The sequence below is a fragment of the Oncorhynchus masou genome, chromosome 12 (assembly GCF_036934945.1).
Source record: "Oncorhynchus masou masou isolate Uvic2021 chromosome 12, UVic_Omas_1.1, whole genome shotgun sequence".
NCBI classification, from domain to species: Eukaryota; Metazoa; Chordata; class Actinopteri; order Salmoniformes; family Salmonidae; genus Oncorhynchus; species Oncorhynchus masou.
This window is the reverse complement of record NC_088223.1, coordinates 65,724,172-65,748,426: the sequence shown is the minus strand read 5'-3', so window position 1 is coordinate 65,748,426 and position 24,255 is coordinate 65,724,172. Positions and strand designations below refer to the sequence as shown.

The 24,255-nt window shown below is 44.8% G+C and overlaps 1 protein-coding gene across 1 annotated transcript in view; it reads right to left on the bottom strand.

Annotated features, from left to right (window-relative positions):
* LOC135550684 (coxsackievirus and adenovirus receptor homolog) overlaps positions 1-24,255 on the bottom strand; it is a 96,858-nt gene that overhangs the window by 16,189 nt on the left and 56,414 nt on the right. The window contains exons 2-3 of the mRNA XM_064981709.1: positions 21,257-21,426; positions 6,705-6,909 (exon numbers count right to left, since the gene is read on the bottom strand). Coding sequence (XP_064837781.1) covers positions 6,705-6,909; positions 21,257-21,426 — 375 coding nt within the window. The remainder of the gene's footprint in view (positions 1-6,704; positions 6,910-21,256; positions 21,427-24,255) is intronic.

Sequence of the window (24,255 nt, the reverse complement as noted above, 5' to 3'; positions counted from 1 at the left end):
GATCAAATGTGTGTATATCCCTTACATGCTGATTAGACCGCTGGCGTGCCTGCGTCCGCCATCGCGCGCATGTTGATTTTGTCCACCAACACCAGACGCGATCAGGGCACGCAGGTTTAAATATCAAAATAAACTCTGAACCAACTATATTAATTTGGGGAGAGGTCAAAAAGCATTAAACATTTATGGCAATTTAGCTAGCTAGCTTGCTGTTGTTAGCTACTTTGTCCTGGGATAAACTTTAGGTTGTTGTTTTACACGAAATGCACAAGGTCCTCTACTCCGACAATTAATCCACTGATAAAAAGGGTAAACCAAGTTTGTTTCCAGTAATCTCATCTCGTTCAGGCTTCTTCTTCGGACTTTACATGGCGGTTTCCAACTCAATTCAAGGTGCATTACCAATACCGACGAGACTGGAGTGTGAACCTCAGTTCATCTTTCAATCACCCACGTGGATATATGCTCCTAAAAACCAATGAGGTGAGGCGAGACTTGCAGCGCATCTAGCGTCACAAATCTAACCAAGTTATATTTTAGCATCTGGCTAGGCAGACTCTTGTTGACACGGTCGAGCAGTGTGGTCAGCATGTTAAGGTCCTTGTGTAATGTGTTATTGTACCCCCGAGCCCAACAGTCCTTTGTATACTCTTTATGAATACTTATGTTTCCCATTTAACTTTGTATTGATTTATTATTGTTAATAATAAAAAAAGGCGAACTGAAAATATACTGGGGAGCAGGCAAGAGGTCGTCATGTCTCCTTGTCACACTGCTCCCCTCGAGAAGAGGAACAGCTCTGCCCCAGGGGTCAATGGCTTTAGGCCTGTCAGACCCACTATTGGGCAGCAGCAAGTAAGTGTCGACAGACACTACATCACCAGCTCTGTGGCCAACTTAGGAGAAATGCCTCTGCTTTGTATTTGCTCGAGTCAGCTCAAGCCCATCTCTCAGCTGGCTCAGGTAATCATTGGACATTACTGAATCAATTTATCTTCCTCCCTGTAGAACTGAGAGAGAGGCTTAGAGCCAGGCTTACTGGTGTAAATGAATGACTACAAACCAGTTTGTTTTGGACACAACTTCCTGGTTAAGGCTGGTAAATATAACACCAACGAATTGTGTCACAACACCAATTTCTCAAAAGAGAGATGTTGTTAACCAGGAAAACAACAGAGTCCTAACCATACTTTATCCAGGCACTGGCAGTATTTACGATACAGTGTGCAGGGCCTTAGTAATAGCTCCTATGTTGTTTGACCACATCAGTCAGCCCACACCACTTTTCATACAGTATGTACATATGCTGAATGGTTGAGTGACTGGGGGAGTTTCAGAGTAAAGTTGACACAGGAACAGCCATACACTTGCCTGGCTACCCAGACTCCTTGATTCGGCCAAACAATACGCCACACCCACAGATGTTAGTTTGTTCTCCGCAATGAGTCTGGATCTGAATACCTCCCCGACGATTTCTAGAACACAAACACATTCTAATGGTTCTGATTGAGACTAGATATCGATGGGTTCGGCCAGAGTCAGAACACACATGGGTAAAGTGGTGTTTTGAAAATTCGGCATTTGGCTTTGATACTCGGAAACATGGCTCTCACGGGATACGCAGGATTCTCAGTACATCGCGCAGACAGGAACAAATATCTCTCCGGGAAGCAGAAGGGCAGAGGGGGGTGTTTCATGATTAAGGAATAATGGAGTAATTCTAGGAACATACAGGAACTCAAAGTGCTTTTGTTCACCTGACCTAGAATACCTCACAATTAAATGCCGACCATATTATCTCCCAAGAGAATTCTCCTCCGCCATGGCTGTTTACATATCACCTCAAGCCGAAACCTTGACTGTCCTCAAAGAACTTCACTGGACTTTATGCAAACCAAAAACCACATATCCTGAGGCTGCATTTATTGTCGCTGGGGATTTTAACAAAGCAAATCTGAGGACTAGGCTGCCGAAGTTCTATAAACACATCGACTGTCCTACTCGTGTTACTAAGACTCCTGACCATTGCTATTCAAACTTCCGGAATGCTTACAAGGCCCTCCCCCGCCCTCCTTTCGGCAAATCCTCCCGTCCATAGGCAGAAACTCAAACAGGAAGTGCCAGTGCTTTGTACTATTCAATGCTGGTCTGACCAATCAGAATCCATGCTTCAGGATTGTTTTAATCACGTGGACTGGGATATGTTCCAGGTAGCTTGCAAAAATAATCTTGACGCAAACATGGATGCGGTGACTGAGTTTATAAGGAAGTGTATCGGAGATTTAGTACCCTCTTTGACTACTCAAATCTACCCTAACCAGAAACCGTGGATAGATGATAGCATTTGCGCAAACCACTGCATTTAACCATTGCAAGGCAACTGATAATATGGCAGAATATAAACAGTGTAGTTATTCACTCTGCAACGCGAAGAAACAAAGCTAAACGTCAGTATAGAGATAAAGTGGAGTCGCAATTCAACGGCTCAGATGCCATACTGTCTGTAGTCCCTGCCACATACAATCACAGACTACAAAAGGAAAACCAGCCACGTCGCCGAGACCGACGTCTTGCTTCCGGACAGGCTAAACATATTCTTGGCACGCTTTGACTGTGGGCTCTCCGTGGCCAACGTGAGTAAGATATTTAAGCGCGTTAACCCTCGCAAGGCTGCCGGACCAGATGGCATCCCTAGCAGAGAATGCGCAGACCAGCTGGCTGGTGTGTTTACAGGCAATTTCAATCTCTCCCTATCCCAGTCTGCTGTCATCACAAGCTTCAAGACAGCCACCATTGTTCCTGTACCCAAGAAGGCAAAGGTAACTGAACATGACTATCGCCCCATAGCACTAACCTCTGTCACCATGAAGTGCTTTGAGAAACTACCTTACCTGCCACCCTAGACCCACTTCAATTTGCTTATTGCCCCAATAGATCCACAGACGATGCAATCGCCATCTCTCTGCACACTTCCCTATCCCATCTGGACAAGAGGAATACCTATGTAAGAATGCTGTTTAGTGACTATAGCTCAGCATTCAATACCATAGTACCCTCCAAGCTCATCATTAAGCTTGAGGCCCTGGGTCTGAACCCTGCCCTGTGCAACTGGGTTCTGGACTTCCTGATGGGCCTCCCCAGGTGGTGAAGGTAGGAAACGAACTCCACTCCACTGATCCTCAACACTGGGGCCTCACAAGGGTGCGTGCTCAGCCCCCCCCCCCCGCTCCAAAACCACCATGAAAAATCCAGACTACGGTTTGCAACTGCACAGATCATACCGTTTGAACAAATGTCTTCTGGTCTGATGAAACAAAAATCGAACTGTTTGGCCATAATGACCATTGTTACGTTTGGAGGAAAAAGGGGGTGGTTTGCAAGTCCAAGAACACCATCCCAACCGTAAAGCACAGAGGTGGCAGCATCATGTGGTGGGGGTGCTTTGCTGTGGGAGGGACTGGTGGTGTAGGTGTCCTGGAGGGCAGGTAGTTTGCCCCCGGTGATGCGTTGTGCAGACCTCACAACCCTCCTGAGAGCCTTACGGTTGTGGGCGGAGCAGTTGCCGTACCAGGCGGTGATACAGCCCGACAGGATGCTCTCGATTGTGCATCTGTAAAAGTTTGTGAGTGCTTTTGGTGACAAGCCAAATTTCTTCAGCCTCCTGAGGTTGAAGAGGTGCTGCTGCTGCACCTTCATCACAACGCTGTCTGTGTAGGTGGAACATTTCAATTTGTCCATGATGTGTACGCCGAGGAACTTAAAACTTACTACCCTCTCCACTACTGTCCCATCGATGTGGATAGGGAGGTGCTACCTCTGCTGTTTCCTGAAGTCCACGATCATCTCCTTTGTTTTGTTGACGTTGAGTGTGAGGTTATTTTCCAGACACCACACGCCGAGGGCCCTCACCTCCTCCCTGTAGGCCTTCTCGTCATTGTTGGTAATCAAGCCTACCACTGTAGTGTCGTCCGCAAACTTGATGATTGAGTTGGAGGCATGCTTGGCCACGCAGTCAATGGTGAACCGGGACTACAGGGGGGGCTGAGCACGCACCCTTGTGGAGCCCAGTGTTGAGGATCAGCGGGGTGGAGATGTTGTTACCTACCCTCACCACCTGGGGGCGGCCTGTCAGGAAGTCCAGTACCCAGTTGTACAGGGCGGGGTCGAGACCCAGGCAAGCATTTCAAGATGGCGGAAGTGAGTGCTACGGGGTGGTATTCGTTTAGCTCAGATACCTTAGCTTTCTTGGGAACAGGAACAATGGTGGTCCTCTTGAAGCATGAGGGGACAGCAGACTGGGATAAGGATTGATTGAATATGTCCGTAAACACATCAGCCAGCTGGTCTGTGCATGCTCTGAGGACGCCGTCTGGGCCTGCAGCCTTGCGAGGGTTTACACGTTTAAATGTTTTACTCACGTCGGCTGCAGTGAAGGAGAGTCCGCAGGTTTTGGTAACAGGCCGTGTCAGGAATTGTACTAGGATTAAATGTCAGGAATTGTGAAAAACTGAGTTTAAATGTATTTGGCTAAGGTGTATGTAAACTTCCAACTTCAACTGTAAATACAGGTTTTCTATACTATTCTACAGTATCTTAGTCTGTTCCGCTCTGACATCGCTCGTCCATATGTAAATTGTCTTAATTCTTACTTAGATGTGTGTGTGTATTGGGTATATGTTGTGTAATTTGTTAGATATTACTGCACTGTCAGAGCTAGAAGCACAAGAATTTCGTACACCCGCAATAACATCTGCTAATCACGTGTATGTGACCTATAAAATGTGATTTGATTAGAGATGATCCAATCGCTGACAACTTTCTTTTGTACAACACACCTCATTTTGACTTCACCACAAATGACTTCAACGATGGCAGTCTCAGACTGAAGTACACTATATATATAAAAGTATGTGGACACCCCTTCAAATTAGTAGATTCTGCTTTTTCAGCTACACCCGTTGCTGACAGGTGTAAAAATCAAATACATAGTCATGCAATCTCCATAGACAAACATTGGCAGTAGAATGGCCTTACTGAAGAGCAGCCTTACTGAAAAGCTCAGTGACTTTCAATATGGTACGTCATAGGATACCACATTTCCAGTTTGTCAAATTTCCACCCTGCTAGAGCTTAGTTGACCAGGGGATTTTGTGTGGCAAGACCACTTATAGTAAAGTGGAAACGTCTAGAAGGAACTACGGCTCAGTGGTAGGCCACAGAAACTCACAGACCGGGACCACCGAGTGCTGAAGCACAGAGCGTAAAGATCTAACGAGTTCCAAACTGCCTGTGGAAGCAACATCAGCACAAGAAGTGTTTGTCAGGAGCTTTATGAAATGGGTTTCCATGGCCGAGCCAGCAATTGGAGAGGTGTAAAGCTCACCTCCATTGGACTCTGGAGCAGTGGATACGCGTTCTCTGGTGTGACGAATCACGCTTCACCATCTGGCAGTCCGTCGGACAAATCTTAGTTCGGCGGATGGCAGGAGAAAGCTACCTGCCCGAATGCATAGTGCCAACTGTAAAGTTTGGTGGAGGAGGAATAATAGTCTGGGGCTGTTTTTCATGGTTCGAGCTCGGCCCCTTAGTTCCAGTGAAAGGAAATCTTAACGCTACAGCAATGACATTCTAGACGATTCTTTGCTTTAACTGTGTGGTCCTTTCCTGGTTCAGCATGACAATGCCAACGTGCACAAAGCGAGGTCCATACAAAAATGGTTTGTCGAGATCGGTGTGGAAGAACTCGACTGGCCTGTACAGAGCCCTGAGCTCAACCCCATTGAACACCTTTGGGATGAATTGGAACGCCGACTGCGAACCAGGCCTAAATCGCCAGCCTCATAGCCGACCTCCCTTACGCTCGTGGCTGAATGGAATCAAGACCCGGCAGCAATGTTCCAACATCTTGTGGAAAGTCTTCTCAGAAGAGTTGAGGATGTTATAGCAGCAACGTGGGAGACAAACTCCATATTAATGCCCATAATTTTGGAAAGACGACCAGGTGTCCACATAACAACACTACACTACATGACCAAAAGTATCAAACAGAGCAGTGGAAGGATTCAGTTTGAGTCGTCAGACAAGCCACACACCGCAAGTCTGGTTGCACAGGGAAGTGTGTGAGTATAAAGCAGCTGGATTAGTATAATCATCACTATGAATGTTCTGCTTATCTCACACCCTAGTGATGACAAATCAGTCATGTACGCACTGTACATTTCACAAGACTATTGTCAATTAGCTATATTAAATTGGCAATTAGTAGGCTATTGGGCGTTTTGATCTGATAATAGTGACATAGCTCTTTCCTATCAGTCTATGGATTGAATGGGACTGCAATCTATGACACCACTAGGAAGGTTAAACATACCACCACGCCAGGGGAGGTTGGTGGGAGGAGCTATATGAGGACAGGCTCAGTGTAATGGCTAGAATGGTATTAATAGAATGGTGTCAAATGTGGTGTCCATTCATTTGATACCGTTCCATTAATTCCATTCCAGCCATTACAATGAGCCCGTCTTCCTATACACCCCCCCACTAAACCTCTACTGCACCACACCATTTTAGAGGGGGGCATTGCATCTAGTCAGCCACATGTACCCTTTAAAATGGCATTGTGTTTGGAGTTTTTACACAATAGATAGATAGGTAAAGTAGTGGCTGTTTAAGATTTAAAATGTCACCCGTGGTGTCTCACTCACCCATGACAGTCAGCAGCATCTTCCTGCTGCGGATGCCCGGGGCTTTCTTCACCTTGCACTGGTAGGTCCCAGTGTCACTAGACTTCAGACCCGTCAAGTTGATGGAGGCGTCACCATTCTTCGGGTCGGCTGAGTTGAAGTGGGCTCGCCCCTTCACTGCAGGGTAGTAGTCCTCATAGGCCCTGTCCCCAGAGTATAGGATCACCTGGAGAGAGAGACACGGGAAGAAGGAGAGAGAGAGAGACACGGGAAGAAGGGAAGGAGAGAGAGAGACACGGGAAGGAGGGGGGAGAGACATGGGAAGGAGCGGGGAGAGACATGGGAAGGAGGGGGGAGAGACATGGGAAGGAGGGGGAGGACATGGGAAGGAGGGGGAGAGACATGGGAAAGGGGGAGAGACATGGGAAGGAGGGGGAGAGACATGGGAAGGAGGGGGAGAGACATGGGAAGGAGGGGGAGAGACATGGGAAGGAGGGGGAGAGACATGGGAAGGAGGGAGGAGAGAGATGGGAAGGAGGGAGAGGGAGAGGGAGAGAGATGGGAAGGAGGGAGAGGGGAGGGAGAGAGATGGGAAGGAGGGAGAGGGAGAGGAGGGGGAAGGATGGGAAGGAGGAGAGGGAAGGAGGGAAGGAGGGAGAGGGAGAGAGATGGGAAGGAGGGGAGAGGGAGAGAGACGGGAAGGAGGGAGAGAGACGGGAAGGAGCGAGAGAGACGGGAAGGAGGAGAGAGACGGGAAGGAGGGAGAGAGACGGGAAGGAGGGAGAGAGACGGGAAGGAGGGAGAGAGACGGGAAGGAGGGAGAGAGACGGGAAGGAGGGAGAGAGAAATAATAATAATAAGGAAGAGAAAGAGAATTAGTGAGGCAGCTACATGTATAAGAAATCAAGCCTGGAAAAATAATCCAAGCTGTTATTGCGAGACTGCAAACGGGCACCCTGTCTTTGTTCACTAAAACAACCGATACTGAGGGAGAGCGAGTCAGTTTGTAACATTCTTATCTCACTAACAACCTGCAGTGCCTGGCTCTGGCTTGTTTTTGCCCTTTCATTTCCATGCTGCTGAGCTGTGGTATGGCATGGAACAAACAAAGCCCTACTGTGGAGTCAAATCAACACCTGCTGTGTCAACACAGACCAAGAGAGAGCTCTGCCCTGGGCTCAGCAACAGCCCCCAGTGCTACCTTCCTGCACCTCCCCTACCCCCCGTCTGTCTCTCCCCCTTCCCTCCGACACAGAGCGACGAGGAGAAGGCAGGAGATGGAGTCAAGGTGGAGCCAACAGACAACTAGCCGCACAGGAGAAGCACAGAGGCAGAGTAAACAAGGATTGGGAGGGAGGGCCAAACTAAAAATGAAAGGATTCCAATTGTAATTCTCTCACACTGCAGGCAGATAACAGGCACATCATTCTTACATGGAAGTGGTCAGATACAGGAGCTCATGGTGTGTGCCGTGATCCTAATCATACACACGTACTCACAACCCAGGCTGGAGAAAAGAAAAAGATCAGAACAGAGGGCGGTGGGCTGGGAGGCAGTGAAAGAAGAGAAAAACAGAGAAGCAGATGGACTGCGAGTTGTCTAGCAGCTCGGCTGTAGAGCCCATGATTGCCAAGCCAAGGCTGTGTAGCTAGAATACGTCTTGAACATACTGTATTAGCCACTAAACCTGTAATGCAGAACACCTGGATCCCAGGAGAGACACGGAGACCTCATACTAACACTGGGATCAGAGCATCAGCAGTAAAAACAAGATGAAAAGGTGGAGGGGAGGAAATTAAATTGTCCGAGGCACTGAGGTAGAGACAGGCAACAAAGCACTCAGTCTCACACTGACACACACACTGCATGTTGGGCTGGGCAATATATTGCATTGATTATATTCATTAGAATGTAATGTTTTAGTACAACGTTCCAAATGACTATCGAAAGAAAATACGATTTTGTTTTTATGAGTGCTCTGTCTTTTTGGTCTCTTCCCCTTCGCTCCTTTTGCACTGTGCACCAAGCCTCTCACCCTACCGCTCACAACAACAAAGACGAAAGATCCCTTCTTCCTCTTTGGCAAGCAGTTTCAACTCTCCTTCTGCATTTCAGGTTTGGCCCAATATAATAAAAAATAATAATAAATAAAATAAAAATGGTCATATGGACACCGAAACTCTGAGACCTTATTTTACTGTACTAGATGAAAACTTACCCTTTCTAACGATATCGTTTTTATGTCTCATCTCCCAACAGAGCAGACCCTACTAAAAGCGACCCTACTAAAAACGACCCAACCAAAACGACCCAACCAAAACGAGAGTAGGGTAACTGAGGAAATCGTCTATTTGCGGACAGATAAAAGCAACGTTTGGTAAGATGTAGATATGTGAATACTGGCTATCCTTAGACAAACTCATTTTAAGAGAAATAAGTGGGCAGAATATTTTGTTGTGGTTATTCAATATAAACAGAAGCGTTTTGCCCCACTGTCTGCAAAACACCCTCCAAGGGAAAAATGCCCCCTGAAGATTAGTGTGCATTAGTATGCATGCCATTTTGGCATTTTATCTTAATTGACTCTTAAAAGCTAGTCTAGGTATCTTATTTTAATAAATCAAATATCGGAACAAAATGACATTGCACATCTCACTATTAGTGCTGAGCGATTTTCTGACATTGGTTCAATTATTTGAATTCATTTTGTTCAGTTTTTCCTGTGAGCTCAATATACAGTTTGTCAAGATAAATCAGATGAAGCCGGAACAGTGCGACGTGGGAGTTGACATGGGAAGGAGGGGTGGGAGTTGTAGTTTCCTACAGGCCAATACTCTACATAGTTTAGCGCAGAAAAGGTGGTAATTAACTACATTGACCATAACCCATTGCGCACCTGCATAAACGTGTCCGGTCTGTGCGGAGCAGAGAGAGAATAGAAGCAGCAATCGAGGAGGATAGAAAGCAGTTGCTTCGCAAGCCTGAAAATAGCTGATACCTGATTGATAGTTGATATTCATAAAAGGTATGCCTTATTTACTTTGAAGAACTACTAAAAATAGTGATTTTGTCAGACAGCAGCTCTATACAGACAGGAGGGTGTATTCATAACAGTTCAACTGTTCTACCCTGTTAGCAAGCAAATAGATCCAAGTTGGCTAGACTTGAAATATAAAGATTAGCGGGCTACTCACCAGCATGTGGACTTGTGCTTGTTCATTTTCTATAATGCTGCTACAAGAAGTGAGTCATTATTAGTGGATGTGCATTATGCACGGCTCTAGTTACATTTGTAACAAAAAAAAAAACACATTTTAATAGACAGACTTGAAAGCCAGATCAGTGATTATTGGGAAAAATGCAGGTTCCACGATTTTGATAAAATAATTAAATTGTTATTGGGTCTTATGGTTGTGGAAGGCTTCCATTTAGCCTAGGTATAATTGTACAGCCCCTAAATTCATTAGATTATTCCTGACTGGTTTAAATGCAGTTTGACCTTTAACTGTGCAACAAAACCTATTTTGAGAAAATGTTAATTGCCCATAAGTTAAAAAATGTGTTTGCCCTCTCCAGTCCTAACTGCATGTAAGAATGTGTCTCAATAAAACAAATCCTAGAAAAACTCCAGGAGGGCCATCATGCTGGAAATCAAAGGGCAGGCATGAGGGAAAACCAGACAACTGAAGTTGAAAACAAGGACACTTTCATTCCCGAGTGCCGATTCAGAACAGGTTGACCAGTATTACAGTATCCATATGGTGAGGTCAGATAAAGTCTCTGTGGACAACTTTATTTTGCACTTGGACACTTAGTCACCTTACATAGTAAGAAACTATTAAAGAAAATATTAAAAAGTGCAGAAGTTAAAATACCTCTAGTATACTTGCAACAGCTGTGGCAGCAGCAGGAATAAGACAAATGTTATGTTATTTACATGGGGCCATTTAAAGACGATGTCATCATCATGTGTGAGGGGAGGGGCGTCACCTGTGTACATTCAATACTCCGGCAACAGAGTTGTTGTGTCTTTGGTAAAGACAGGCTTTTCTCCCGACTCAGCCATGCCTCTATAGTCAGTTTCAGAAAAGTACCTCCACTCCAAATGTATTCTCAAGGTTAAACCTGAACCACTACACTTGGACTTTCTTTAGTAAACAAAGCTCTAGTGATTTCAAGGACACAACATTTATATCAGCCCACCAGGAATTTGAAGCAACTATATGGTGTTCTATTCTCCCAACTCCTCTCAAGACTAAAGCACTATAGACAACTACCATTCATGAATTTTTATCATGATTGTCGTCACCCTGCTTCCAGCCTATCTGTAGTGTATTCCCGCGATGAGAGCCAAATGCTAATGAACTATTACAGTAGGCATGTAAGAAGTGCATTAGCTATACTTCACTGACTCCATACAGCCTGTAGGACAATGCTATACCAACAGACCACGATTCCAAAACCTCTAAATGGAGAATCTGATGTAAGCAGTGCATTGTTTTTTGCTACTTTATGAACATAAAAATGTCAAAATGCAGTAACGAGACTAATAGTAATTTGCCATAGGGGGCGTTCCGTTGAGGAAACTTCCAATGAGGACTGATGTTATTAGAGGTCGGTCTGTCCTGATACTGTCAGTCATCCTTATAGTATTACTAGGTCAACAGTGAGTATAACCCTCTCTATGTGAAGGGTCTCAGATGGTTGGGTCATCCTCCTCCTGGTCATCCTAAGCCCTCTCATCAAGAACCCATCAGTTATGAACCTCTAGAGCTCTCTGGGGAACAGTTAAGTGCCACCCTCCTCCTTTTCCCTCTTCTCCAGTCTTCCTTTTCACACTCTTCTCCCAAGTCACCATCTCAACCACTCCCTCTACTCCATCCCCTTCTCTCCTTTCGTCAGCTATCCCATCCTCTTCTCCGTTCTCCCTCTCCTCTCCTAGAAGAGTAGATCAGTACTGCACATCCAGTAGTCCAGCGTAGCCCTGGTCTACCAGCACTAATCCAATTGGGCATGGTCACATACACTAAGCCAGCCCTGCAGCCAGTGGACTTATTAACAGGCCACTAATTGCTAATAACACACATGACATCACCCCATCAGGGCACAAGGAGGCTGTGTGTGTGTATGCACTGAGTGCCGTTCTGATTGGTCAATTAATATCTATCCGCTCAGAGGGAGAGAGAAACTTGGTCATTGTGAATGAAGGAATGGTCTGGTGAGATTGTGGCGGGAGACCACAATATGATGTCTACAGCTAAATGTAGCCTAGCTAGAGAGGAGGCAGACTACAACATGACGTCTACAGCTGAATGTAGCCTAGCTAGAGAGGAGGCAGACTACAACATGACGTCTACAGCTGAATGTAGCCTAGCTAGAGAGGAGGCAGACTACAACATGACGTCTACAGCTGAATGTAGCCTAGCTAGAGGAGGGAGATTACAACATGACATCTACAGCTGAATGTAGCCTAGCTAGAGAGGAGGCAGACCACAACATGACGTCTACAGCTGAATGTAGCCTAGCTAGAGAGGAGGCAGACCACAATATGACGTCTACAGCTAAATGTAGCCTAGCTAGAGAGGAGGCAGACCACAACATGACGTCTACAGCTGAATGTAGCCTAGCTAGAGAGGAGGCAGACCACAACATGACGTCTACAGCTGAATGTAGCCTAGCTAGAGAGGAGGCAGACCACAACATGACGTCTACAGCTGAATGTAGCCTAGCTAGAGAGGAGGGAGACCACAACATGACGTCTACAGCTGAATGTAGCCTAGCTAGAGAGGAGGCAGACCACAACATGACGTCTACAGCTGAATGTAGCCTAGCTAGAGAGGAGGCAGACTACAACATGACGTCTACAGCTGAATGTAGCCTAGCTAGAGAGGAGGCAGACCACAACATGACGCCTACAGTTGAATGTAGCCTAGCTAGAGAGGAGGCAGACCACAACATGACGTCTACAGCTGAATGTAGCCTAGCTAGAGAGGAGGCAGACTACAACATGACGTCTACAGCTGAATGTAGCCTAGCTAGAGAGGAGGCAGACCACAACATGACGTCTACAGCTGAATGTAGCCTAGCTAGAGAGGAGGCAGACTACAACATGACGTCTACAGCTGAATGTAGCCTAGCTAGAGAGGAGGGAGATTACAACATGATGTCTACAGCTGAGAGGGGGAGGGCGACCACAATGAGAAAATCAACCACACAGGATTCTACAGTTACATGTATATCCACATGAGCACGCCAAACATGGGATAACAATGATGGCTCTATTATAATACGTTTTTTTTTCATCTGCCACTTTCACCAATTAATTATTGGTGGTTCCCATTCTAAATCAATGAAGTAGGTCAAAAACAAAAACAGGGGTCTCTTGAGGCACTGCTCCCCAGTCTAGCATAGACAATAGATGGAGAGGAGAGAGCAGGGCAGGGGCTGGAGCCTTGGCTGGGCTGGGTGGACTGAAGTGGGAGGCAGGGATGGAGGGAGAGAGGAATGGGGTGAGGAACAGCTAAGGAAGGGCTCCTACTCACCCACTTCTAGCCCTGGCCAAAAACTGAGGCCCTGGGGGACAAAGAGAGAGAGAGTGCGTCGAGAATGTCGTCACCATAGTGACTGTACGTACATACCCCAACCAGAAACCATGGATTACAGTCAACATTCGCAGAGCTAAGGGGATGAGCTGCCGCTTTAAGGAGCGGGTCTCTAAAGCGGAAGCTAATAAGAAATCCCACTATGACCTCTGATGAACCATCAAACAGGCAAAGTGTCAATACAGCACCAAGATCAAATCGTACTACACTGGCTCCGACACTCGTCGGATATGGCAAGGAATGCAAACTATTACAGACTACAAGGAGAAGCACAGCCGAGAGCTGCCCAGTGACATGAGCCTACCAGACGAGCTAAATAACTTCTATGCTCGCTTCGAGGCAAGTAACACGGAAACATGCCTGAAGGCATCAGCTGTTCCGGACGACTGTGTGATCACACTCTCCGCAGCCGATGTAAGTAAGGCCGCTGGGCTAGAAGGATTACCAGGACGTGTACTCCGAGCATGCGCTGACCAACTGACAAGTGTCTTCACTGACATTTTCAACCTCTCCCTGTGAGTCTGTAATACCAACATGTTTCAAGCAGACCACCATAGTCCCTGTGCCCAAGAACACGAAGGTAGCCTGTCTAAATGACGACCGACCCGTAGCACTCACGTCTGTAGTCATGAAAAGCTTTGTAAGGCCGGTCATGGCTCACGTCAACACTATTATCCCAGAAATCCTAGACCAGAGTTTGACCAATTAATCGGCATGGCGCTGTTTATGACTTCAAGCCTATCAACGACCGAGATAAGTTGGCAATACTATGGTGCCTATAAGACAATCCAAAAGTCAAAGGTATTTAAATAAAAAACGGTAGAGGGAGAAATAGTCCTATAATAACTACAACTTAAAACTTCTTAACTGGGAATATTGAAAACTCATGTTAAAAGGAACCACCAGCTTTCATATGGTCTCATGTTCTGAGCAAGGAACTTAAACGGTAGCTTTTTTTTTTACGTGGCACATATTGCACTTTTACTTTCTTCTCCAACACTGTTTTCGCATTATGTAAACCAAATTTGATACGTTTTATTATTTATTTGAGACTAAATTGATTTTACTTATGTATTATATTAAGTTCAAATAAAAGTGTTCATTCAGTATTGTTGTGTCATTATTACATGTATAAAATATATAAAAAATAAAAATAAACAAAATAAATACATTTAAATAAAACGTCAGATGAAAAATCATAATCGGTCGACATCTACCCTAGACCCACTCCAATTTGCATTCCACACCAACAGATCATGCAATCTATATTACACTCCACACTGCCCTTTTCACACCTGGAATGCTATTCGTTGACTACAGTTCAGAGTTCAACATCATAGTGCCCTCAAAGCTCCTCATGAAGCTAAGGACCCTGAGACTAAACACTTCCCTCTGCAACTGGATCCTGGACCTCCTGACGGGCCGCCCCCATGTGGTAAGGGTAGGTAACAACACATCCACCACACTGATCCTCAACACGGGGGCTCCTCAGGGGTGGGTGCTCAGTCCCCTCTTGTACTCACTGTTCACTCATGACTGCATGGCCAGACACGACTCTAACACCATCATTAAATTTGCCAATGACACAACAGTGGAAGGCCGATCACTGACAAAAATGAGACAGCCAATAGGAAGGAGGTCAGAGACCTGGCCATGTGGTGCCAGAACAACAACCTCTCCCTCAACGTGATCAAGACAAAGAGATGATTGTGGACCACAGGAAAAGGAGGACCGAGCACGCCCCCATTCTCATTGACGGGGCTGGAGTGGAGTAGGTCGAGAGCTTCAAGTTCATTGTTGTCCACCTCACCAACAAACTAACATGGTCCAAACACACCAAAACAGTTGTGAAGAAGGCATGACAAAACCTATTCCCCCTTAGGAGACTGAAAAGATTTGGCATGGGTGCTAAGATCCTCAAAAGGTTCTACAGCTGCACCAGAAAGCATCCTGACATGTTGCATCACTGCCTGGTATGGCAACTGCTCGGCCTCCGACCACAAGGCACAACAGTAGGTAGTGCGTACGGCCCAGTACATCACCGGGGCCAAGCTTCCTGCCATCCAGGACCTCTAAATTTTGCAAAAACTCCAGCCACCCAAGTCATAGACTGTTCTCTCTGCTACCGCACGGCAGGCAATACCGGAGCGCCAATTCTAGGTCCAAGAGGCTTCTAAACAGCTTCTACCCCCAAGACACCTTTGCCGCTTGTTATAGACCCCCTTCGGCCCCCAGCTGTGCCCTGGACACCATATGTGAATTGATCGCTCCCCCATCTATCTTCAGAGTTCGTACTGTTAGGTGACCTAAACTGGGACATGCTTAAAACCCCGGCCATCCTAAAATCTAAACTAGATGCCCTCAAACTCACACATATTGTCAAGGAACCTACCAGGTACAACCCTAAATCCGTAACCATGGGCACCCTCTTAGATATCACCCTGACCAACTTGCCCTCTAAATACGCCTCTGCTGTCTTCAACCAGGATCTCAGCGATCACTGCCTCATTGCCTGCGTGCGAAATGGGTCCGCAGTCAAATGACCACCCCTCATCACTGACAAAACACTCGCTAACACACTTCAGTGAACAGGCCTTTCTAATCGACCTGACCCGGGTATCCTGGAAGGATACTGACCTCATCCCGTCAGTAGAGGATGCCTGGTTGTTCATCAAAAGTGCTTCTTAAATACGCATGCACCATTCAAAAAAATGTAGAACTAAGAACAGATATAGCCCTTGGTTCACCCCAGACTTGACTGCCCTTGACCAGCACAAAAACATCCTGTGGCGTTGCATTAGCATCAAATAGCCCCCGCGATATGCAACTTTTCAGGGAAGTCAGGAACCAATATACTCAGTCAGTTAGGAAAGCTAAGGCTAGCTTTATGAAACAGACATTTGCTTCCTGTAGCACTAATTCCCAAACGTTTTGGGACACTAAAGACCATGGAGAATAAGAGCACCTCCTCCCAGCTGCCAACTGCACTGAGGATGGGAAACACTGTCACCACGAATAAATCTACGATAATCGATTATTTCAATAAGCATTTTTCTACGGCTGGCCATGCTTTCCACCTGGCTACCTCTAACCCGGCCACCCCCTGCAGCATCTTGCCCAAGCCCCCCTGCTTCTCCTTCACCCAAATCCAGACAGCTGATGTTCTGTAAGAGCTGCAAAATCTGGATCCCTACAAATCAGCTGGGCTAGACAATCTGGACCCTCTGTTTGTAAAATTATCTGCCAAAATTGATGCAACCCCTATTACTAGCCTGTTCAACCTATCTTTTGTATCGTTTGAGATCCCCAAAGACTAGAAAGCTGCCGTGGTCATCCCCCTCTTAAAAGGGGGAGTCACTCTAGACCCAAACTGTTACAGACCTTTATCCATCCAGCCCTGCCTTTCTAAAATCTTTGAAAGCCAAGTTAAACAGATCACCGACCATTTAGAACCCCAAAGAACCTTCTCCACTATGCAATCTTCCGAGCTGGTCATGGGTGCACCTCAACCATGCTCAAGGTCTTAAACAATATCATAACCGCTATCGATAAAAGACATTACTGTGCAGCCGTCTTCATCGACCTGGCCAAGGCTTTCGACTCTGTCAATCACCGCATTCTTTTATTGTATTTTTTTGCATTTTCCAATTAAGAACATTCAAAACAAAAGTGAAAAGATATTAGATAACGATAGGACAAAGTGACAGTAACACTGTCATTATAATTATATATACAAACATACAATAAAAAAAATAAAAAATAATGAGACATTGGATCATGGAGACATGGGTCACCTGCCATAGGCTACATATTATACATTACATGTGAAACATTATGTGAGGATTATATAGATATTCAATCAATGTGATGTGGGGGGAGATTCTCCATAAAGTCCAATCACCGCATTCTTATCGGCAGACTCAATAGCCTTGGCTTCTCAAATGACTGCCTCGCCTGGTTCACCAACTACTTCTCAGATAGAGTTCAGTGTGTCAAATCGGAGGGCCTGTTGTCCGGACCTCTGGCAGTCTCTATTACAGGTCGAATGATTATGATTCTTCAACGCCGATACCGATTATTGGAGGACCAAAAAAAGCCGATACCGATTAATTGGCTGATTAATTTATTTATTTGTAATAAATGACAACAATACTGAATGAACACTTTTATTTGAACTTAATATAATACATAAGTAAAAATCAATTTAGTTTCAAATAAATAATGAAATGTGTAAAATTTGGTTGAAATAATGCTAAAACAGTGTTGGAGAAGAAAGTAAAAGTGCAATATGTGCCATGTAAGAAAGCTAACGTTTCAGTTCCTTGCTCAGAACATGAGAACATATGAAAGCTGGTGGTTCCTTTTAACAAGAGTCTTCAATATTCCCAGGTAAGACGTTTTAGGTTGTAGTTAATATAGGAATTATCGGACTATTTATTTCTATACCATTTGTATGTTATATACCTTTGACTATTGAATGTTCTTATAGGCACTATAGTATTGCCAGTGTAACAGTATAGCTTCCATCCCTCTCCTCGCCCCTACCTGGGTTCGAACCAGGGACACAATCGACAAGCCACCCTCGAAGCATCGTTACCCATTGCTCCACAAAAGCCGTGGCCCTTGCAGAGCAAGGGGAACAACTACTTCAAGGTCTCAGAGCATGTGATGTCACCGATTGAAACACTATTAGCGTGCACCCCGCTAACTAGCCAGCCAGTTCACATTGGTTACACAAGCCTAATCTCAGGAGTTGATAGGCTTGAAGTCATAAACAGCTCAATGCTTGAAGCACAGCAAAGAGCTGCTGGCAAATGCACGAAAGTGCTGTTTGAATGAATGCTTACGAGCCTGCTGCTGCCTACCACCGCTCAGCCAGACTGCTCTATCAAATATCAATTCATAGACTTAATTATAATAAACACACAGAAATACGAGCCGTAGGTCATTAATGTGGTCAAATCTGGAAACTATCATTTCGAAATCACGTTTATTCTTTCAGTGAAATACGGAACCGTTCTGTATTTTATCTAAGTCTAAATATTGCTGTTACATTACACAACCTTCAATGTTATGTCATAATTATGTACAATTCTGGCAAATTAATTACAGTCTTAGTTAGGAAGAAATGGTCTTCACATTGGGCCGCTTGGCTCATTGCGAACTAACTGCTGCAAATACCCTGACTCTGCTTGCACAGAACGCAAGAGAAGTGACACAATTTCCCTAGTTAAAAGAAATTCATGTTAGCAGGCAATATTAACTAAATATGCAGGTTTAAAAATATATACTTGTGTATTGATTTTAAAGAAAGGCATTGATGTTTATGTTTAGGTACACATTGGTGCAAGGACAGTGCTGTTTTCGCGAATGCGCTTGTTAAAACATCACCCGTTTGGCGAAGTAGGCTGCGCTTCGATGATAAATTAACAGGCACCGCATCGATTATATTCAATGCAGGACAAGCTAGGTAAACTAGTAATATCAACCATGTGTAGTTAACTAGTGATTATGTTAAGATTGATTGTTTTTTATAAGATAAGTTTAATGCTAGCTAGCAACTTATCTTGGCTTCTTGCTACACTTGCGTAACAGGTAGTCAGCCTGCCACGCAGTCTCTTCATGGAGTGCAATGTAATCTGCCACAATCGGTGTCCAAAAATGCCTATTATGAAAACTTGAAATTGGCCCTAATTAATTGGCCATTCCGATTAATCGGTCGAACGCGAGTCTCTACGGGGGTGCCACAGGGATCAATTTTTGGGCCGACTCTTTTCTCTGTATATATCAATGATGTCGCTCTTGCTGCTGGTGATTCTCTGATCCGCCTCTACCTAAACGACACCATTCTGTATACATCTGGCCCTTCTTTGGACACTGTGCTAACAAACCTCCAAACGAGCTTCAACACCATACAACACTCTTTCCGTGGCCTCCAACTGCTTTTAAATGCTAGTAAAACTAAGTGCATGCTCTTCAACTGATTGCTGCCCGCATCCACCCCACCGACTAGCATCACTACTCTGGACGGTTCGGATCTAGAATATGTGGACAGCTACAAATACCTAGGTGTCTGGTTAGACTGTAAACTCTCCTTCCAGACTCACATCAAGCATCTCCAATCCAAAATTAAATCTAGAATTGGCTTCCTATTTTGCAACAAAGCCTACTTCACTCATGCTGCCAAACATTCCCTCGTAAAACTGACTATCCTACCCATCGGCAATGTCATTTACAAAGTAGCCTCCAACACTCTACTCAGCAAACTGGACGTAGTCTATCACAGTGTCATCCGTTTTGTCACCAAAGCCCCATATAGACCCACCACTGCGACCTGTATGCTCTCGTTGGCAGGCCCTCACTACATATCAGTCGCCAAACCACTGGCTCCAGGTCATCTATAAGTCTTTGCCAGGTAAAGCCCCACCTTATCTCAGCTCACTGGTCACCATAGCAACACCCACCCATAGCACGTGCTCCAGCAGGTATATTGCACTGGTCATCCCCAAAGGTAACACTTCCTTTGGCCACCTTTCCTTCCAGTTCTCTGCTGCCAATGACTGGAACGAATTGCAAAAATCTCTGAAGCTGGAGTCTTATATCTCCCTCTCTAACTTTAAGCATCAGCTGTCAGAGCAGCTTACCTATCACTGCACCTGTACACAGCCAATCTGTAAATAGCACACCCAACTACCTCATCCCCATATTATTAGTTACCCTCTTTGCACCCCAGTATCTCTACTTGCACATCATCTGTACATCAATCACTCCAGTATTAATGCTAAATTGGAATTATTTCACCTCTATGGCCTATTTATTGCCTACCTCACTACATTTGCACACACTTTACATAGATTTTTCTATTTTTCCTTTCTATTGTGTTATTGACTGTACGTTTGTTTATGTGTAACTCTGTTGTTATTTTTGTCGCACTGCTTTGCTTTATCTTGGCCAGGTCGCAGTTGTAAATGAGAACTTGTTCTCAACTGGCCTACCTGGTTAAATAGAGGTGAAATAAAAAAAGGTAAAATAAACATAGCCCCTATTGTAATTTACAGCTGCTCTTTCATTATTTGTTATTCTTAGCTCTTACTTCTTTTTAATAGGTATTTTCTTAAAACTGCATTGTTGGTTAATAAGCATTTCACTATAAGGTTGTATTCGGCACATATGACAAACACAATTTGATTTGAAAGAGATGCAGAGGCATCACTAGTAGAGGAGGGAATGGAGAAGTACAGGAGAGACTGTATCCATCTCTAGGCTTCTAGCTACATGCCCTCTGGCAGTGCATGGGCTATGTGGATCTATCTATTATCAGCAGCTTGGTGCACCCCATACCTCCAAGCTATAGAGGGATGACATGGCCTGTACACAGGGAGCTGCTGGGTTCCCACAGCATGGCTGTGAGGTGGCATTCCACTCAATAGAGGCACCATGCAGAGAGCAGGTTGAGGTTACGAGAGCCAACTAATGCACCCACATACTCCTTTTCACACTCTAATGGGTGTGGACAGTGCATGCTTGCACACACACTGAAAGAGCTCCATGCCATACACACACACTCAAACACATGTGGGATATTTTATAGAGCTTTAAAAGATGGAACAAGTAAAACATGAACCTATTTTTAGTCATGTTTGGGGGTTGTGTGAAAGAGAACTGCTTAACAAAAGGGGGAAAAACCTGACTTCTCCTTTTACTTCTCAAATGGCAGGTATTGTATCAAAGCAGACAGACCTTTAAGCATGGCTCTCTCTTTGCCTCTGGTTAACCAGTTCAGGTTGCTGCTACTGACAACACTAAGACTGGCAAAACACTTCTGTTATAACAATGGATAACATTGACTAGTTCTGACAGAACATGACTTCTGACATACGAGAGCAGGAATAACCCCAAAACCTTTTTCAGGGATGAAACCCCCCCCACATACAAACCACTTGGAGGGACCACATATAACCACCCACTCACCACTTTATCCTCTTTCTGGTTGTCAGAGGCCAGCAGGCTCCATTCGATGTCCAGGGGGCCAGAGTCCTCGGGGGCCAGAGAGAACTGGCAGTCCAGCTTGACGCTCTCACTGCTGGCCTTCTCTATGGACGTGGGCCCCTGGGACGTGATCTCCAGGCAATGGGCTACACCTGGACACACAGAGGGAGGAGAGAGAGAGAGATGAAGTCCACTAGCCTAATAGCGCACACTGATTGCATAGCATTCCCTTCATGAGCACCTAGGGGCTACTCATAGAATTAGAATGTCTAATTCTAAGTCTAATGTTATTTCTAAAATGAAAATCAGGATTTCATCTGACAGTGCCTCTGTTCACACCGGTACATTAGCAGTTGGAGATTTCAGTTAAGGTTTTAAACAGTGTTTTGGTTAAACAGGATTATGGAAGAAGCATTTCAAATCTTCGAAATAGAGCCTTCATAAAACTACACATTTTTAGGAGGTCAAGTGCTACGCATCAGTAAAATGTGAACCACACAGGAAAAAACAGCTGAAAGAATAGGTTGACACGTAAAAAACTGACACTGTTGCTCTGCTCATCATCCAACTGGAGCATCATATTCTCAAGGAGTTATTCTTAGAACGAATAAACATAATTTCCTTGTGACATCAACGGAGCTAAAGATTCTCTCCATTCAATTCAATAAGCGCTTTAAGCCTCCGCATGGAACTACAGTCCATAGAGAATGGAGTTGTCACATGCTGCTGCCACAGAAAAATCCTTTTGACAGTCAGTCGCCTTGCCGTCAAAGAAAAATGCTGTTTTTTTTAATTTTTTAAAACTAGGCTGCCAGGCTATATCCCCTTGATGTAGCATTGTGTGCTGAGGCAAGTGTTCAAAATCCTCTCAGACGACTATGTGTAAAATGCAATACCACTGAAATGATCTATACGGTTTACTACAGCCTGGTTGTACCAACACATGAAAATCCATGAAAGCCAAGATGAAACGATCTGAATTATATGGAACAAAATTAAAAAGCATAGATACAGTGGGCGCACACACACACACACACACACACACACACACACACACACACACACACACGAGAGACAAGAGCCTGGGCTGAAACTGCATTCTGTAATCTAAAGTAAGCAGAGGCTGGAACAGGTTGGCCATATGGGCAGTTCTCAGACCCACTGAGCTACATCAAACAAACCCCTCTGCTGCATGTTTTGCCAGCCCGATATTTTAAAGTAATCTGCTCTTGTGTGTAATTTGATGGTGGGGGCCTGTCGTACTGGGAGTAGGCTTGAGCGATATACCGTATAACGGGGTATTTTTAAATACAGACCGCAAGATTTTCAATACTGTTTATAAAAAAGTATAATTTTGAAGTCTAAGATGTGACAAATAAATTATATCAGCTCAGGACTCCAGCTTTGCATTTGGTTTCTTAAATTGCTAGCTAAGCAGCTAGATGTCTAGATCAAACTTCTTGGATACAGCAGAGACATTCTAGCCTGAGTACCAGTCTCTTTAGCTAACATTCCACTTCTTGTCATTGCCAGGGACCAGCCTTTAATGAGCTTGCGGAGAACAGAGGAGATTATCCTGATTTGAAAAGCCTCACAGCTCTCCCCCAATCACAACAATTATCCAAATATTGGATCTATCACTTTTTTTCTCCCCACAGAACATGTTGGTATCCGGTTGCTAAGCAACAGTTTGTTTTCCCAGAAAAAAACAGTCGGTCAAAAGTTGCTGGCTCATGTCTAAATACTCAAACTAAATACACTATTGTTTGTACAGATGAACGTGGTACCTCCAGGAGTCTGGAAATTGCTCCCAAGGATGAAACAGTCTACCATTTTTTATGGCTGATTTCTTTTGATTTTCCCATGATGTTAAGCAAAGAGGCCCTGAGTTTGAAGGTAGGCCTTGAAATACATCCACAGGTACACCTCCAATTGACTCAAATTATGTCAATTAGCCTATGAGAAGCCATCCCCTTCACTAGAACCACATACTTTAATGACGATAGCTTCTCCATCCTAGGGGGGGGGGTCAATCACTGTTGCGCCTTCACCACGCTGTCTGTGTGGGTGGACCATTTCAGTTTGTCCGTGATATGTACGCCGAGGAACTTAAAACTTTCCACCTTCCCCACTACTGTCCCGTCGATGTGGATAGGTGGGTGCACCCTCTGCTGTTTCCTGAAGTCCACAGAGGTGACAGCATTCCATCCCCCATATGACCTCCGAGAAACAACTACTACAACATAACCAACAACAAAAACGGGTCACAACTCCTGCAGCTCTGTCACGCACACAGTTCCTACAGACCTACAAAGAATTTGAAAACTAAACTAGCATTGATAAACTTCCATATGTGTTAGGTAAAATACCTCAGTGAGCAACCACAGCAGCACGATTTGTGGCCCATTGCCATGAGAAAAGGGCAACCAGTGGAGCACAAACATTGTCAATACAATCTATATTTATCATTTTTTCCCCCTTTCTATACTTACAACACTGTACATAGCCAATAATATTTGAAATAATAATTTTCTTTTAATACTTTTGTAAGCAATGTTTACTGATCATTTCCATTGTTTATTTCCCCTTTGTTTATTCCATTTGCTTTGGCAATGTAAACATATGTTACCCATGCCAATGAAGCTCTTTGAATTAGAGAGAGCGAGGAGGCCCTTAGAGCATTTTATATGGTCACGAAACACTAAGCTCCAACCACTATGAACCCCACATTGCTGCGGCAGCTGATTCTGTTGTCCATTGGATCTGACAGACGTCCTTGTTCACAGCAACTCAGTCACAGCCCTGAGCAGCAGACAACACCAGTGAAATCAGAGTAATAGAAACTAAGTGAGATGAATGCCTATTAAAGTCAACACTGACAGAGAGCCTGACGTCTTTGTGACAAAGAGCTATGTATCAATTCATCAGGCACTGGTAAATAGCAGAGAAACAGCCTACATGCAAAAAACGAAGATTACATT